General features: G+C 41.4%; 1 protein-coding gene across 1 annotated transcript in view; it reads right to left on the bottom strand.

The window, feature by feature from the left end:
* Window positions 1-1,462: 1,462 nt before the first annotated feature.
* The window catches only part of THEMIS (thymocyte selection associated), an 80,781-nt gene continuing 64,737 nt past the window's right edge, over window positions 1,463-17,506 (bottom strand). Inside the window, exons 5-6 of the mRNA XM_030023567.1 lie at window positions 10,977-11,130; window positions 1,463-1,623 (exon numbers count right to left, since the gene is read on the bottom strand). Of these exons, the coding sequence (XP_029879427.1) occupies window positions 1,463-1,623; window positions 10,977-11,130 (315 nt within the window). The remainder of the gene's footprint in view (window positions 1,624-10,976; window positions 11,131-17,506) is intronic.

Raw genomic sequence — 17,506 nt, 5'->3', positions numbered from 1 at the left:
TGATTTAAGACGGTAGATACTTCTGTCATCCACCAAGGATGATAATTTGTGGCATTGCTTTATAATCCCAAGACAGACGGTGATGTCCCTCAAGGTGGCAAAGGTCCTTTTTTTCATGTTTTGCTAGAGCCCTCAAAGAAGACATCTCATAAAGTAAAACCTTGCCTCTATTGATAGGGAGTTTAAAGGGCAGGTGGATAAAGACTTAAAGGATCTGATGTCATGACAGTGAGTTGTATAATTAGAGGCTGATCCTCTAGGCTGGCATTGCTTTGTGAAACTGTGCTTTTCCCTTAATGCCTATAGTCAAAAGGACTATTTTAGTCAAAAGAGAGTTTCATTCTCACTTTCATGACATCTTTAAGTGATAGAGCAAGTCCACATCCTCAGCGGCATGTGGACTTAGGAAGTAATGCATTATGTGAAACACCTACTTTTTGTTTCATTTTTCAGTCTTTCCTGCACCTTTTGAGTTTCTGTGGCTGTGAGGACAGGAAGACGTGGCCTCACGGATACAACACGCTGCCCTGCATGTCGTGTTTCTGAGCATTTCAGAAAAAAATAACAGCTTATTTCAGATTCAGTGCCCTGCTTAACTCGAACTAAATAGAATAGAAATATTGCATGCCATTTAAAAATACATACAAAGTACATTTTGAAATAAAATACCTCTTTATAATAAAATCATTTTAAAATCTCTGAAACAACATTTCAAGTTTTGCTGGGTTTACAGGGGATTCTGTTAACAAAAGAAGCACTTCAGCAGAATCAAGTGAAATTCATAGAAGGTTCAGCTATCAGTGGGAAGAGCCGGGACTACACAGTTTCACACAGATCTAGAAAAAAAGTCTAATTTGTGTTTAGCTGGAAATGATGCTTGGAGCTTTTTAGAAGCAAAGGCCCTCTTCACTAGCACTTTAAGTCTCTGCAGAGTACCAGAGTAGAACCTTGAGGATTTAGTGAAAACACAGCTAATTCCTGAAAGCTTCTTAAGAGACAAACCTTAGTCAGGCACAACAAGGCATCCATTTCCAAAAAGAGGAAAAGGATTGCATTTAGAGTACTATAATTTGTTACAGCAAAGTGGCACAAATCAGAAAAATTACACAGACTTTCAGATACAAAGCCTTTCTCTGGGTTTCTGTGTGTTTATATAAGGATGACTGCTGGTCTAATGAAGGTTTTGTCTCTATCTGTAAACCTGGTCTTGCCTCTGCACTTCTATCACCAGAATGATGATATCACTTTGACAAAGGTGACATTGCTAAAAGTGACAGGGGGTCATAGGTTGCAGCTCAGAGGTGTCCTTCCTGCATTATTCACAGGACATTTGGGGTAATAGCGGCAGCTCCCAGGCGAAACCCTCCCTTGTTTTGGGAAGTGAAGGTTACTGGACAGTCTGAAAAAAAAAAAATCACTCTGCCCGCACTTGTTTGCATCCGTAAATGATCATAGGTCATACTTACCGTCTTCCTTCAGAGACCGCATGCTTATTTCTAACGATGGTGTCCTGACTTATTTTTCTTTTGTTTTCGATTATGTTTTCATCCACATAGTCATAGTTGTGCTCTTCTTCCTCTTCATTTTCTGCCTCACACTTTCCAAGTGCCTTATTTGTTAGACCTGAGCAATTAGCAAAATATAACTGTAAGGAAATTGAAGGCTCTGCCCCTGCCCCAAGAAAATGTACAATTCATACAGACAACCACAAAAGCAAAAAACAAAGCAAGCAATGTTCTCCTCACTTTTCTCATTTTCATATAGATCTTAAATGAATTGCTCAAGTTCCTGAACAATATCTGTGGCAGATCAAGAATGAAACCCAGCTGAGCATTTTATAAGAGAGTGTTCAGTCTTATGAATTCCTACTTCAGTTTTTGCATAATACTTGTACCTAAAACTGTGGGCAAACAGGATAATCTGTTGTCTGCTCCCTGCTAGCTGTCCACAAATAACTCTAAGTTTTATTAAAATGGTTAAAAAGGTTGACCACTGACAGTGTAAAAGCAGGCAGATAAAATTGTCTCCCTGTATCAAGAGAAGAGCAGTCCACTTCCCATGTGCAACACATACTACCTCTATTGCAGATGTGCTCCCATGCTCTTGTGTTTCGCTGCCTGAAGAGATGAGCCTCTGCAGCTAGGAAAATTCGGGATTTCCTAGAACCAAAGCCACCAGTTTCTTCTTATTCAGAGGGCAGCATAGCAACAGAGATTCAGGCTTGAAAGTGGCTTCAGCTTAAAATGAAAAGTTTTGAAGTACATTTCTTTACGACCACCTAGACCAGCCTGAGGCGATACCGAGGGCAAACCTTCCAAAAAGCAGTGGCCTTTTCCCACAAGGGCAGAGACCCCCATGGGCGGCCTCTTTGCAGCTCCGGCGCTGGGGCCGGCTGTGCTCTGAGTCTTGGCGCAGCAACCGCTTCCAATTACAGCTCACACCAGTGAGCTACAGGCCGCTGCCAGAAGGTCCCAGGGTCTCCTCCCCTGCCTGGGTGGTCCTGCTGCTTCCCTGGGCCTCGAGGTAGCTCCCCACGGTACGAGACCACCGGTCGCATGGAGCACGACCGGACCAGGATCAGCCACCGAGTGCCGCACATCCCCCCAACCCCGAGCCACCGCATCCCTTGCTCCAGGCGGTGGTGGGGAAGAGCCAGCCAGGGCTGAGGCAGCAGCAGCAGAAGTCCCCTGCCAGGAGCGGCTCGCCCTTTGGGTTTATCAGGAAGCTTCACCTTTAATGAATCTGAGAGGATACTGTGTTTCTAAAGCAAAAAGTTTCACCTGAAATGGCAAAACAGTGTGAAACACTGTATTTGGTAGAGCTGTTTGTGTTTGGTTAATTTGCTGTGACATAACCTGAAACAACCTGCAAATGCGCACAAGGCCTCACAGCCTGTCTGACCTCTCAGCAAGGCCGTGCTTGTCAAACAGGCCCTTCTTCATGGGGCTGAGCTTCTCAAACAAGAATCCTCTCAAGCTTACTCTTGCAACCACTGTGTGCCTCTTCACCAAGAAAATAGCCGTATATTCTCTCGGTGGTCTCCAAACACCATTTGTGTTCCTCCTGAGACTCTCCATGGCTGAGGTGTCTCTCCCTGAAAAACTGGGTAGGACTCACTTCTTTCTGAACTTGTGATCCTCTCCTTTATAGATTTTTTTTTAAGGCCAGAAATAACCATTAAGTTAATCAAGCAGCTGTCTGGCTGCACCAGCACAAAATTTATCATAGAGCAATTTACCTACAACTCCCCCTGCTACTTTTAGGAATGAGTAAATTACCAAAGTATTTCTAGATCTAGGCATCAAAAGGAAAAAAACCCCAAACCATAAACCTATGATGAGAAATTTAATGAAGATCTCACTCACACATGTGGCCACTATCTTGTTAATTAGCCTTTCCAGGTTTGTAGTTCATTAGCAAGTTGGCTGTGTTTGATATCAGTAAAAGTAAACTAATGAATAAAACAGGCACTGAAAGAATAAGCTAATCCCTGTGATTCAGCAAGGGAAATATTGTTTGTGCGCTTAGACTTGCTAATACGGATATAAAGTACAGATTCCTCACGGATGGCATAGTTAGACTTTCTTCTTTTCCAAACACATGCAAGCAAAATGATATGCTTCTAAGCAAGACAGCTCAAGGAGAAAAGAATTAATGTCATCGGGCCAGACTAAATCACAGCTGTCCCCAGTTCCAAACTTGTGTAGGATGCTTTCTGAAATGTATACATTTACACTTCAATAAAGCATTAAGCAATGAATGGGACAAGTTGAATGATCCCAAGTGGATTCTGAACAGTGAAATCAATACAATTTGCTTCGCTGTTTGAAAAAAAACCCCAACTATTAGTCTCAACACTAAATTGCCAAATCAGAGATGCCATCGCAGCCTGCTAAGAAAACAAGGCTTATGTCATTGTGCTGTCCATCCATCCGTCAATCTCTTCAGTGCTTTTAAAAGATTTTTGCCAATTTCAGTCAGATTTAAAAAGGGGGCTAGAAGTCTCAATGCGGTTACAAAACGAAGAGTTGAATTAGTTCCTCTATTGAAAGAAAAGCATGCACAACACAGCTGTTATACACTCCATTTGGCAGCAGACAGCAGGATAAATCAGCATGTGCATATTGGTTGGCCACTCAACACACACAGCTCCAGACCTGCTCTTCTTCATTTGATAGCAGTGCCATAAGGAGAGTTTTGGTTATTATCTAGGAAGGGGGAGAGGAGCAGTAGGGGACAACAGACCTGAATACTCATTAAACCAAATTTCATTAATTCTGCTCTTCCTGAAACAATTTGTATAATTACATTTGCCTTTATAGTGGAAGGGTAGTGCTGTGCAGACTAAGAATTTCCATTTATCTCACTTGTATGCTTGAGTGAGTACGATTTGGGTTTTTTTTCCCTTGACACATACTTGCTTTTTTTTCACAAATTTCAAGGTCACAAACATCTGTCATAACTCTCCATTCTGCCCTCCTTCAAAATGTAGGCAACAGAAGTAACCCAACCCATCAGGACCCTTGCTTGAATGAAACCAGTGCTAGAAACCCCAACTTACGTACATACAAGGCTGCACACCTAAACGCCCCTGGCTGTGACCATAACACAGTTTTATAGGTGTGGTAAATAGTTCAGGATTTATGCTGCATAAACTAACATTCAACCACATAATAACATTTAGTGTTTGTTTATTTATGCCTAACTTGGAAAAGATACTTGTGAATTATTGTGTGCAATAATATTGTGAACTAGACATGGTAGAATCAAATCCTGATTTCTGCACGTCACTTGAGTGAAAATGCACAGAACTGAAGGCATATGCATAAGCCGAAGTGTTTTTATGAACAGTAGCATTTTATTTGCTGTGGGCCAGGTTCTGATGCTCCTCAGTGCTAATGAGAACTAATTTCTTAGGGAGTGCTACTGAAAGCTATTCAGTGATAGCAGAATCAGAGCCCATAAAACTAATGGACTGTTCCTTGAGCTGGTATCCATCAACCATTCCTTCACGTGATGATGTAGCGTATCTTTAAAAACTGTTACGTACCACAATCACAACACTTCATATGCACTGTAGGGTTACAGTTCATGCATGGGTAATATTTATCGCCTTCTGGAATCTACTAACCCATTGTTTGGAAAAGTTTAATCTTAAATTTAATTTCTTAAAAAATCTTGGATTTCCTGAGACATCTGTTGACTTCTTTCACTGTCCTTTTATTTTTTAATTTTCTTCTTTGTCACTTCTTTTCTAGTCTGTGTTGCTGGTTTTACTGAATTCCTAAAGACACTAATTTCCACTGTTGCACTGCTGCCTCTTTTTGTAAAATAAATCCTCAGTGTATCCACAGCTCTTGCAGATAATAAACGCTTGCCATAAGTTTTAAACAATTGCATATTTCAGGCCTCATCATACCTTCCTGCTAGAGGGTAAGGAGAAGGGCTTAGGGCACTGCCGCACGCCTCCCCAGGCTCCCAGCTGCTCTTGTGCAGGGCTGGAGGAGTTAGGGAAGGGCCACAAAGCTGGACAGCACTGCCAGATAGTAGCAGAGGTGTCTCCTGCAAAGTCCCCTTTAGTTGCGCTGCATGGAACACTGCAATGCCTCCTCCTTGCAACCACTTCTACAAGGTGCTGCCTGGAACCAATGTGTATTACTGCAATTAAAATCAGTCATATCTAATAAACGAGGGAAATATGTAAGGATTCATAGTCTATGCTTTCTTTCCTAACTTTCAATGAGTTTGGTTAAGAAGAAAAGTGATTGAAAATGTTTAAATATGATTTACTAAAGTGTACTCGCCATGCTGTGAAATAATGTGATCTCCTTAGTTTATGTTCTTACCTTTTTTAAACTTATCTCAGCAGACATGTCAGCCAAGAATAAGTTTTGTGTTCACAGCCCAAAAACCAGGAAAAAGAGTCCAATTATTTTTTTAAAAGATAGTTACAGGACCATAGGAGCCAAAGGATCTAATAACAGTTTTGCCCAAATCAAGCACTGAGCTAAAGTGGAGAGAGTTGTCATACATACAGTAAAGGATGCCTAATTCATATTGCTTTTACTTGTGCACCTAGTTCAGAATGCTAATACGAAATCCCTGTGACATCACAGAACACCTTTTTTCAAAATAATTCAGAATTCCATCTTTTGCATTAAGTTTTTGGGGATATTATATTTAATTCACTTTAATAGTTGGTTTAGAGCACAGCCCCATAACCAAATGTATTGCCGTAACTGATGGGACAGCAAGCTACAGCACAGGGGCAGGAATTTCTTAAACCATGTTCATTGCCAAATTTAGTAGATGCTATATGTGCATCCTAAATTGCAATCAGAAGGCCCATTACTTTTTTCTTTCTCCAGCCCACTGGTCTCCTAAATCAAATTCCTAAAGTCAGAATATATAAAGATCTTCCCTAAAATGTCCTGACATCAATAAACAAAACCAACATAAACACTTTTTTATTGCAGATTGTAACAACTCCAGAAACCTAAGCCATGAGCAAGAATATTAGGTACTGTTTTAGAAACTCCACTTACAATAAATTTCAAGGTTAAGGAAAAACAGATAAGGCAGATTTCTGATGATTGCTATTATCCTGCAGATATTGCTACTATTTCTAATGAATTCAAACTCAGTCAAATATAAGAAAATAAGATAATATCTTTAGTGGTCAATTCAGGTTTAATTGTAGCAGAGGAAAAAGGTTCAATTTCTTAGAAACAAAGATAATAAATCTTATCTTTATTAACATGAACTCTGTAAGGAAAGACAATAGAGGCTTTAAAACTGAAAGAAAACCATCTTGCTTTTCTTTTTGGAACTATCTGGCCCTTGGTAAGAAATAGTAATTGTCTCTGTAACAGGTTTTTTTGAGAGCATAGATTCAATATCATTATTAGGAATTTGAAACAGGTTGGTGATTTGGAGAGTCGCTCAACATTCACCAGTAGAAGTTTAAAGATTAGTCAGTGAATGCTGCATTTCCTCCCACTCAAAAACCACAGAAGAGTGTCTGCATTATTAGTCTTCACATATTTTCTAATCCATTATCTGCTGAATTAGCAGAGCAGAGTATACTCTCTGGAACAGGCAAGCTTGCTGCACACAACAGTGGACTCGTGGGGATTCCTTGGCTGGCCAGGAAGACCTGCTATATCTTCTAATCCAATCTCCTGTATAATTCTGCAGCTATATTTGAATTAAGCTGAATAATTTTGAACTATACTAACACACATCTTTCAGAAAAACCTTCAGCTTTGATTTGGGTATGTTGGCGTACAATCCATCACTGCTCTTTGGTCTACATTAAATCTGCCTAGCTCAAACTCACACAATAGTCAAATTTACAGAAAGTTTGTGCAGGGTTATATTCCAAGGCAATTAAGCAAGAAACAATTTCCTAGCCTTGCAAAAGAAGAAACGTTATGGTACTATCTCTTGATTTTCTGTGTGTGTACTGAACAGAGGTACTAAGAGTTTGAAACCCTCAGTAACCAAGGCTATTTTTTATCTGATTTTCTGTGAGTAGTCTAAGCTAATACAGTATATAGGATGAACTTAAAGTTAACTAATTGCAACTTTCATGAGGAATGAGGCAGGAGACGTATCATCAATGAGCTTTTAAATCAGAAACATGCCTAAGAAGTGGGCTAGCTGGGAAGAGTTAGTGCTGTGAATCTTTGCAGGACCAGAGGCAAGCAAGCCTTCAGCAGCCCTAACACCATTTTTTCTCTGATACTCTTGGCCATACACATAGGGCTACCTGCAATGCACAGGTCTCTAGCCATAAACTCAGGGAAAAAATGCGCCTGACTGATACCTAAAGTTTAAGAGAAATGTGTCTACTGGAAGAAGGAAGAATTAAGTCAGTAATCTACCATTACGATTCATGCGTGGGTCTCAACCAGCAGAAAAGAAAACTCTGATTTCACAGAAGGGATAGCACAACAAAGGTTAGGATCTTAATGGAATGCAGGCCAAAGGAAATAGAGCAAGATCAGCTGACAGAAAATAATTTAAAACTTGAAAAAGTCCCTAGAAAAAGCTTTCTTCTCAATTAGATTGTTTCAGAATTAAAAACAAGTGAAGAATTGCCTAAGAAAAATAGACTTGAGCTAGAAAGTGAAAAATAGCAAATAAAAATCAAGTCCTCTTGGAGACTCTGAAAAAGGTTTATCAAGGACGTATAAATAAGGCTTAATGGGGTAGACAAAAGAGAAATGCTACTGGATCAGAATGAATAAAGAGAAGGCTCCAACCAGGATGAGACAGCAACATTGCCTTGTTTCACTGCAGTGCTGAAACATGTTCAGTAGAAGGTCCAAATCAAGAACAGTTGAAAAAAGTCCATGTCTGTTTTCTAGTGTCCAGAACTACAAATTACATGAGCTAACAAGCAGCATGAAGGAGAAGGCAGAAACTCTGCTGGTAGCATGGCTAACAGAAGCAGCCTAGGAACAGGTGAAAAGCCCGCTGAGAGGTTCTGGGTCAGGATTTAGTGCACAGACAAACATGGGCAATGTTGTTGTGGGTGTCTGGTACAGACACAGTGATTCATTAATGGCATGGATGATGGGACAGAGTGTCCCCTCAGTAAGTTTGCAGGTGACACAAAACTGGGAGGAGTAGCTGAGATGGTTGTGCTGCCATTCACCTGGACAAGCTGGAGGACTGGGCAGAGAGGAATCTCATGAAGTTCAGCGAATGAAAATGCAAGGTCCTGCACCTCGGGAAGTATAAGCCCATGCATCAGTACAAGCTGTGGCTGACTGCCTGGAAAGCAGCTTTGCAGAGAAAAACATGGGGGTCTTGGTAGACGAGCCGATCATGAGGCAGCAATGTGTCCTTGTGACAAAGATATCCAACAACCTCCTGGGCTGCATTAGGCAAGGAGGTGCCAGTGGAGATCTTCCCCCCTCTCCTGAGCACTGGTGAGAGCACGCTTGGACTGCTGGATCCAGATCTGGGCTTCCCAGTACAAGAGGGACATGGACATTCTGGACTGAGTCCAGCAAAGGGCCATGAAGGTGATCAAAGGAGCGGACCACCTGAAATAGAAGGGGAGGCTGACAGGACTGGGACTGTTCATCCTCATGAAGAGAAGGCTGAGGGAAGATCTTATCACTGGGTATAAATACCTGATGGGAAGATGCGAAGGAGATGGAGCCAGACTCTTCTCAGTGGTGCAGTGACAAAAGAAACACAAGTGGTAACAAATACTTTCACAGCAGGAAAATGTTTCCAATACAAAGAATGGAAAGAGTAGGTGACCTCCCAGTCCTGTTATTGAGCTGAAGCCTTAGCAACGATAGCTCCAAACTTCTTTTCTCAGCTAAGGGATCTCAGTTTAGAAACTACTGCACAGTTCCTGTAAGAGGCACAGGAAGTGACTGTACGACTCCACTTCTCACTGCATGAACTGAGCAGCTGCATTCAGAAAAATCTTTGAAAAAGCTTCACTGTAAAATGACAACGTGACTTTAACCTGTGTGGCTTTTCTTGTCTGTGATGAGTCTAAACCCATCAAATAAAGCACCTACACGAGCACTGACTCCTGTGCTTGCAAATAAGCCTGTCCTCAGCATAAACTTTAAGCCTGCTTTACTTCAGTAAGGATGCTTTGGTCATGTTTTCTTCAGGTATGCCCCCTCCTGCTTCCTTCCCATGCCTGCCTCACCCCACAGAGACTAATCCATGCAAGTGATCCCACTGATCCCTGTAGAACAGACAGCAGTTTTCAAAGTCAAGCCCTAGTGATTTGCAGGTAGTTCCCTTGGCACAAAAGAGTACAACACTAACCAATCTCGTTATTTTTTTTTCTGGGGTTTAAACAGAGGATACTGTCCTTGTAGCTGCCAATATGGAAGCTTCAGCATTTACCGCTGTAAAATCTAATCAAATCATTAAGCAGTGACAAATGGAGCCTGTGGGCAGATTTTTCAAAGCCACAAAGTAACAAATTTGGGATTGTCTTTCAAAGCAGCCAGATACGAAAATACCTTTCAAAATACAGTCCCCAAATAATCAACTTCCACAGCAATAAGGATTAGTGAATATTCAACAGCCCGCAGTAATTCTTCACTATAAAAGTTGTTTATGTTGCATTTGGAAGTTTCAGTATGCATAGTTTTAAATAGGCAGTCCTTTTTAGGAGTCTCACACACTGGATGACAAGACAATAAAGAGCAACTTTATGGGAAGTTCTTATACTAATATCAATTATCAGTTAACGAATTCTGTGAGGATAAGTATTTGTGCTTTAGTCTCCCAAATGTTCTAGCATTGCAATTAATGTGATGTGTTCATATTTCAGATATAACATGTGCCTGAGAGATAATTAAATCACTTGAAATTTTTTATATTAACTGCAAAGTCTTTTGGATTTGTCCTCTTATCATCTAGCTTCTCAACTTCAATATGTTTCCTTTCTGAAAAAGGGAAAACTTGAAAGGTAAGCAGAAACACTAACCAGCTATCAAAAATGCTTGGGAAATCCAAGCAAATGGTGACTTTAAAAACAATTATCGGTCAAGTAATTTGCTCAATATTATTTTCTTCTTCAAAATACAAAAATGTGAGTGAAGACATCTTCATATCTTTAATGCGAATTGCTTGCTAGTCTTTCAAACCTGTTGGAATCCATGTTTCTTTATAACAGATGATGACTAAGCATCATCCTAAAGCAAAAGGGAAGTGCATCTTTTCCACACGTCTGTTCTTAAAAGCTAGTGAATATTCATGCTACAGTGTCAAACAGAGTTTAATGCCATGCTGCTATTGAGAGCTTGGATGAATCTGCCTTACAGCATTTATGGAGGAAGAACAGAAATGTTCACTTTCCATCTCTTTTAACTAAGCCACAGATTCCAAGTGAAATCACACAAGATAATCCTGTATGGAAATTATTTATCAGGGCTGGGGTTAAGCTTTGTTATATTAATAACTCAAAACCATAAAGCTTAACTGACCTTTAATCACACTGGTTTCCACTAATGTAGCTTTCCCAGTCATGTCCTTCTTATTCTCACGATGCACCAAATCATTTTGACAACTAACTTGTAATTCCGAAACACTGGCAGCTTGATTTGAGAACAGTTTCTTGGTGGTGTCTACACAGAAATTCTGAAATTACATAGAAGAGCACATTGACCTTACATGTAAATTGTTACTCCAAACTGGATGCTTTCAGAGATATGACACTTAAAAGCAACGTTCTTTGTGTTACTTCCGTGAATTTCAACCACAAACCTTCTGTTTGTCAAAGTCATCAATCACATTTACCATAATGTTTGTCTTTGAGTCACAAAATAACATGACCAGAATGCACTTTAGGTGAAGAAATTACCTTTAAAATATATCTCTAGTCTTTCTTTTCTTTTTTTGGGGGTATATGGAGTCATGCAAACAGAAGGAGGGAGATTTATGTATTCCTTTTGGTTGATAAAGATTTCTGATTAACTTTTTTCTTGTATCAGTCTTTCATTTAATGAGTTACATTAATGTAATATTACATCACAAATTCATATAAAGTCTGACATTTCAATTACATTTATCCAATAGCATTTATAGCATAGAGAGTATAGTTAGATAATACGAACAGGCAATGATGGAGTAATTAGTTATAGTGTTATTACATTGCAGAAAGTAAATTATATGGCTGCAATACTTGCACTGCTTGAATTTCAGGTTTGATACATACATTTCTATAATTCTACTTGGGTTTTTGTTGTTTTTTTTTTAATTTTGAGGTATTTATGTCATAAATACTTTCAGTTGAATACATATTTTTCATCTGTGTAAATAAGAGTCAATTAAAAGTGTCAAACAGTATATCTTCAGTGAAGCTACACAGTAGCTGCAGTGGAGGTGCAGTACAATTGTAATCATTATGCCAGAAAGTATATATTTTAAAAAATAATCAGTATAGATTTTCCATTCAACATTAAAGGTAGATTTTTTCCTCAGCAATGACAAAGCCCATCCTATTCAGAGAGAGAAGGTTGTGTTGGTAAAACTAATGGTAGCTACATAGTAACACAGTAATAATGTCTGATTGTTTCAAAATCAACCCACAATTTGTGAAAGCACAACCCGAGCCCACATTTTATGACAATCTGCCCCTTTTTAAAAAAGGTATCAGCTAGCAACAAGTCAGTCACTGGTAATTGAAACAGAAAATTTGAGAGAGAGTATTAAGAAGAACAGATGAAGATGAAATCTGTAAAATGTATGGACGACTTTCCTCAGTGGCGGATCATGAGGCGACATAAGTGGAAGACCCTCATTTTTCTGTTAAAGGAATCTACGGTGGTTTTTCTAAAAATAAACACTGAACATTTTCTAAAATTAACACTGCAAGCTCGATCTGCAGAGGTTGACTGAGTTACAGTATTCAGTGCATGTTTGTGCAGTACAGGCTGTACAATGCTGTGTAGTGCTCTTCTTGATTGCAAAAGAGCCTCTGAGGTCAAGCAAAGCTTTAAGCAGTGATGTAATTCACAAAAACCTCAAGGATTTGTACAAAAAGAAATATTTTGAGATTGAGATTGACAAATATTTTGCAAAGAGGACAGAAATGTCAGAAGAAGTTCTTCACAGCAGAAAATTAACCCAATGGAAAAGGCACTGTTCAAACCAGGACGATGCTTGGCTAGTGTGTTGTGGAATAGCTTCAGTGAGGTTACAGGACCTTTGCCTTTCTTTTTCCAGCACAGCATGGCCTTTCTTTCATCTCCAGTTCTTTTCTTGATCATCTGCACTTAAACATGCCTGTATGCACCACCTGTTTGTTGCCAGTGTGGCCTAGTAATATGAATACACTTTACAGGTAATTAGTGAGAAATGTCCGCCTTCTGCTCAGGGAAGATACATGCTTAAATAACCATTTTTCAAAGTTGTCACTAAACTTGTGCTATCTTCAGTATCAGTCATACCAGTTATCATGAATGAGAAGTCTTGGGAAGGGCAGGGAACCATTATTATTTACAGGCAGATTCTTCCTGTATTCAAGTTGACATACTTAGCACACAGAAAGCTTTCACTTAAAAGTCAGCTTTCAGGTAACAAGGGAACCTTAATTTAAATAGTAGACATAAAAAAAATATTATTATTTTTTAAGTCATTAATTCTCTTATTTTCTAGTCAGCTCCTTATTTAATAAATTAATCTTAGCAACTAATATAATGAATGATTAAATTGAGATTATTTACTTTGCATTGCCTTAACTAACTAAAAACAAGCCTTGATATCAAAACAGAATCATCCCCTCGTTAAGAATAACATAGCTGGAATTTGTGCTAATCTTATCAGTCATCAACGAAACCACACACTGTGATACAATGGTTACCTTGGGCATCTTGCAAACAAATTAAAATATGCAGAACTCAAACATTTAAAAACAAACAGGATTACAGAAATTGAACTGTCACTTCACTGTATGCTGAAATCTGATATTGTTTTAACATTCTTATTAGCACTGTAGATAACAATTATACCAACAGAGATAAGATGTTTTTTAAACTATACAAGAGTGAAGGCTTTTAAATACTAGGAAGCCTTACTAGCGCAGGGTTTCCATCTATGTGGAGTCATTGTTCCACTAATTTAAAGAAGTCAGGATATCAGCCATGGTTTCCAGTACTGTTACTGCCAGAAGAAACACTAATTCAGTTTAAAACTCATGATCTGAACTAAAGTCATTTATTATAACAGATTACTCATGAGGAAACCCCCAACCTCAGCATTTGGAAAAATCCAACCAACAGCTACAGGTGCGTGAACTAAAAATTTTACCCCAATGGATAAGCATTGCCCAATACATCTCTAGGTTCACTCATTGTCCAGAAACAACTCAGAAGACAAAGCACAAAGCCATAAAGGTAAGTGCACTGGGTTTGCGTGGCAAGGTTTTGGCAGCAGGGGGGGTTTACAGGGGTGGCTTCTGTGAGAAGCTGCTAGAAGCTTCCCCTATGTCCAACAGAGCCAATACCAGCTGGCTCTAAGACGGACCCGCCACTGGCCAAGGCTGAGCCCATCAGCAACGGTGGTAGTGCCTCTGGGGTAACATAGGTAAGAAGAGGGAAAAAAACCCTGTGCAACAGCGGCCGGAGAGAGGAGTGAGAACATGTGAGAGAAACAACCCTGCAGACCCCCAGGTCAGTGAAGAAGGAGGGGGAGGAGGTGCTCCAGGCGCCTGAGCAGAGATTCCCCTGCAGCCCATGGGGAAGACCATGGTGAGGCAGGCTGTCCCCCTGCAGCCCACGGAGGTCCACGGTGGAGCAGATATGCACCTGCAGCCCGGGGAGGACCCCACGCCAGAGCAGGGGATGCCCAAAGGAGGCTGTGACACCGTGGGAACCCTGTGCTGGAGCAGGCTCCTGGCAGGACCTGCAGCCCCGTGGAGAGAGGAGCCCACGTTGGAGCAGGTTTTCTGGGAGGACTTGTGACCCCGCGGGGGACCCACCCTGGAGCAGTCTGTGCCTGAAGGACTGCACCCTGTGGAAGGGACCCACGCTGGAGCAGTTTGTGGAGGACTGCAGCCCGTGGGAAGGACTTGCGTTGGAGAAGTTCATGGAGGGCTGTCTCCTGTGGGAGGGACCCTATGCTGGAGCAGGGGACGAGTGAGTTGTCCTCCCCCTGAGGAGGAAGGAGCGGCAGAGACAAGGTATGGCGACCTGACCTCAACCCCCATCCCCTGTGCCGTCATGGGGAGAAGGTGGAGAGAACTGGGAGTGGAGTTGAGGCAGGAAGGAGGGAGGGGTGGGGGGAAGGTATTCTAAGGTTTGGGTTTACTTCCTAATATCCTTGTTTTGTTTTGATTTGTAGTAACTTAAATTGATTTTGTTTCTTCCCCAAGTTGAGCCTGTCTTTTGCCCATGACCATAAGTGGTGAGTGATCCCTCCTTGTCCTTATCTTGACCCACGAGCCTGCCTTTAGATTTTCTCCTCATCCCACCACGGCTGGAGGGGGGAGTGAGCGAGCGGCTGCGTAGTGCTTTGTTACTGGCTGGGCTTAAACCATGACAGTCCTTTTGTGGTGCCCAACATGGGGCACGAAGGGGGTTGAGATAACTACAGTTGTTTTTTGGAGAGCCAGGCAGGAGACAGAAGAATAATTCAAGATATAAGGATAGTAACTGGGAGAGGTAACAGGCAAAACACAGACTGAACAATGTTAGTGAAATACCCCTGGGAATTTCAGGTTTTGTAATTGTGGTGGAGGAATGATTGTGTCTATATTGTGCACTTCTGTTTAGTATTGTGATGGTGATTATGTTAATTTTGTTATGGGGAAGGTTTTTTTTGTTATGATGTGAGTGAAGTTTGTGATTTTAGTGATAATTCTTAAATATGTGATCCACAGAGGCGAGGGGTGGAATGTTATGTGTTTGTGTGGCGTGGGTTTTTTTGGTAGCAGGGGAGGGGCCACAGGGACGGCTCCTGTGAGAAGCTTCTAGAAGCTCCCCCAGCTCCAAGTCGGACCCGCCTCTGGCCCAGGCTGAGCCCATCAGTGATGGTGGCAACACCTGTGGGAGAGCAGATTTAAGAGGGGAAACCTGCAGTGAGTAGGGGATTGGAATGTGAGAGGAACCCCTCTGCAGATACCGAGGTCGGTGGGGGAGGAGGGGCGGCTGAGGAGGTGGATGTCCCTGCAGCCCGTGGTCAGATGGCAGGCTGTCCCCCCCCAGCCCGTGGAGGTGAACGGTGGAGCGGAGGCCCCCCAGGATGGCCGTGACTCCATGGGAAAGCCCACGCTGGAGCAGCGTGTGACTGAAGATCGGCCTGCGGAAAGGACCCATGCCAGGGAAGTTCGTGAAGAACTGAAGCCCGCGGAAAGGACCCATGCTGGAGCAGTTTGTGAAGAACTGAAGCCCACGGAAAGGACTCATGTTGGAGAAGTTCGTGGACTCATGTTGGGGAAGTTCGTGGAGAACTGTCTCCTGTGGGAGGGACCCCACGGTGGAGCAGGGGACAAGTGAGTTGTCCTCCCCCTGAGGAGGCAGGAGGGGCAGAGACAATGTGTGACTAACTGACTCCAACCCCCATCCCCTGTTCCCCTGTGCCACCTTGGGGGAGGAGGTAGAGAAAATCAGGAGTGGATTTGAGCCCAGAAAGAAGGGAGGGGTGGGGGGAAGGTGTTTTTAACATTTGGTTTTATTTCTCGTTACCCTATTCTTGATTGGTAGCAAATTAAACTAATTCCCCAAGTTGAGTCCATTTTGCCCGTGATGGTAATTGGTTGTGTGATCTTTCCCTGTCCTTATTGCAACCCATGAGCCCTTTGTTATATTTTCTCTCCCCTCTCCAGCTGAGGGGGGGGGAGTGATAGAATGGCTTTGGCAGGCACCTGGCATTCATCCAGGGTCAACCCACCACAGTAAGGTAGCCTAAGTTTGCACAGTTCCTCTCAGGAAATAGGAGGTGTTATATTAAAAAGGATACAAAAAAGTGTGAGAGTTAAGGCGAGAGATGCATCACTTTAGTAAGAACAAAAGTTTCAGCGTTCTGCAGGAGTTGTGAGTGCAGAGTTTATCAAAGATGCAGAAACTGAAAACTGCAGTAGCAAACTGAGTTTCAAACTGAACGGTTTCAATTAATTTCCTTTGATTACCTGAAGAGCTTAATGCACTGCATTTGTGTGCGTGTGTGCCTGAGCTCTCTTCCACAAGCAAGGTTTCCCTCTGCTTGTCCACTGTAGAAGCATTGAAATCTGACAGCAGTTCTTTTTCTTACCAATTGCACTGCACAAATCATAACGCTTTGCCTATCTACAGCCCCAGTTATACAAAACCTGTTCCCAAAATGCTGATTTCCCCTGCAATTTAAGTGTATGCTAGCATACCCTTCTCACAACTCCAAGGTTTGTTCACCTCTGACTTCAAAAATTCTGGCTATTAACAGCTGTATCCCTGTGAATATTTCTTTCATTACTGTGGCTAATTCCTTTTTAAACTCATTTACATTTCTGTTATCAATGTCATGTGGCAATGAGTTCCAGAGTTTACTTCCTATTGTGTAAAATTTCCTTGGGGTTGTTTTTTTTTTTACTGCCCTACCTCATAATTTCATGCTGCTGCTGTAATCCCTCTCTATTCATTTTCTCCCTGCATTCAGGTTTTTACTCTTTTTCCTGAGTCATCTTTTCTTCAGGCTGAGGAGTTTCTGGTCTATTTAATCTTTCGTCTTACAGGAGCCAAATTGTAATCCATGATGCACCAAGCTCCTGAAATTCCTGCTTCTTTGCAAGACAGAAACCAAAACTACTGAAGGCAGTCCATATACCACACATACTCCAGACAGCAGCTTTTGATCACAACTACTCAGTAAGCCAAGAAAATAGCACAGGATTTCTTAAAATTAAAAAACCCACAAAACTTTGCAGGCGCCCAGCAAAACCAGTGCAACCTCTGAGATAGAATAGCAGAAAGAGAAGCTCTTAAAGCAAGTAAGAAAAAAAAGGGTGTTAAATCTGTTTACAAAAAAAGAAAATAATACATAT

Source organism: Aquila chrysaetos, chromosome 8 (assembly GCF_900496995.4).
Source record: "Aquila chrysaetos chrysaetos chromosome 8, bAquChr1.4, whole genome shotgun sequence".
Classification (NCBI taxonomy): Eukaryota; Metazoa; Chordata; class Aves; order Accipitriformes; family Accipitridae; genus Aquila; species Aquila chrysaetos.
The sequence above is the reverse complement of the archived record's forward strand: the minus strand, read 5'-3'. Positions and strand labels throughout refer to the sequence as shown.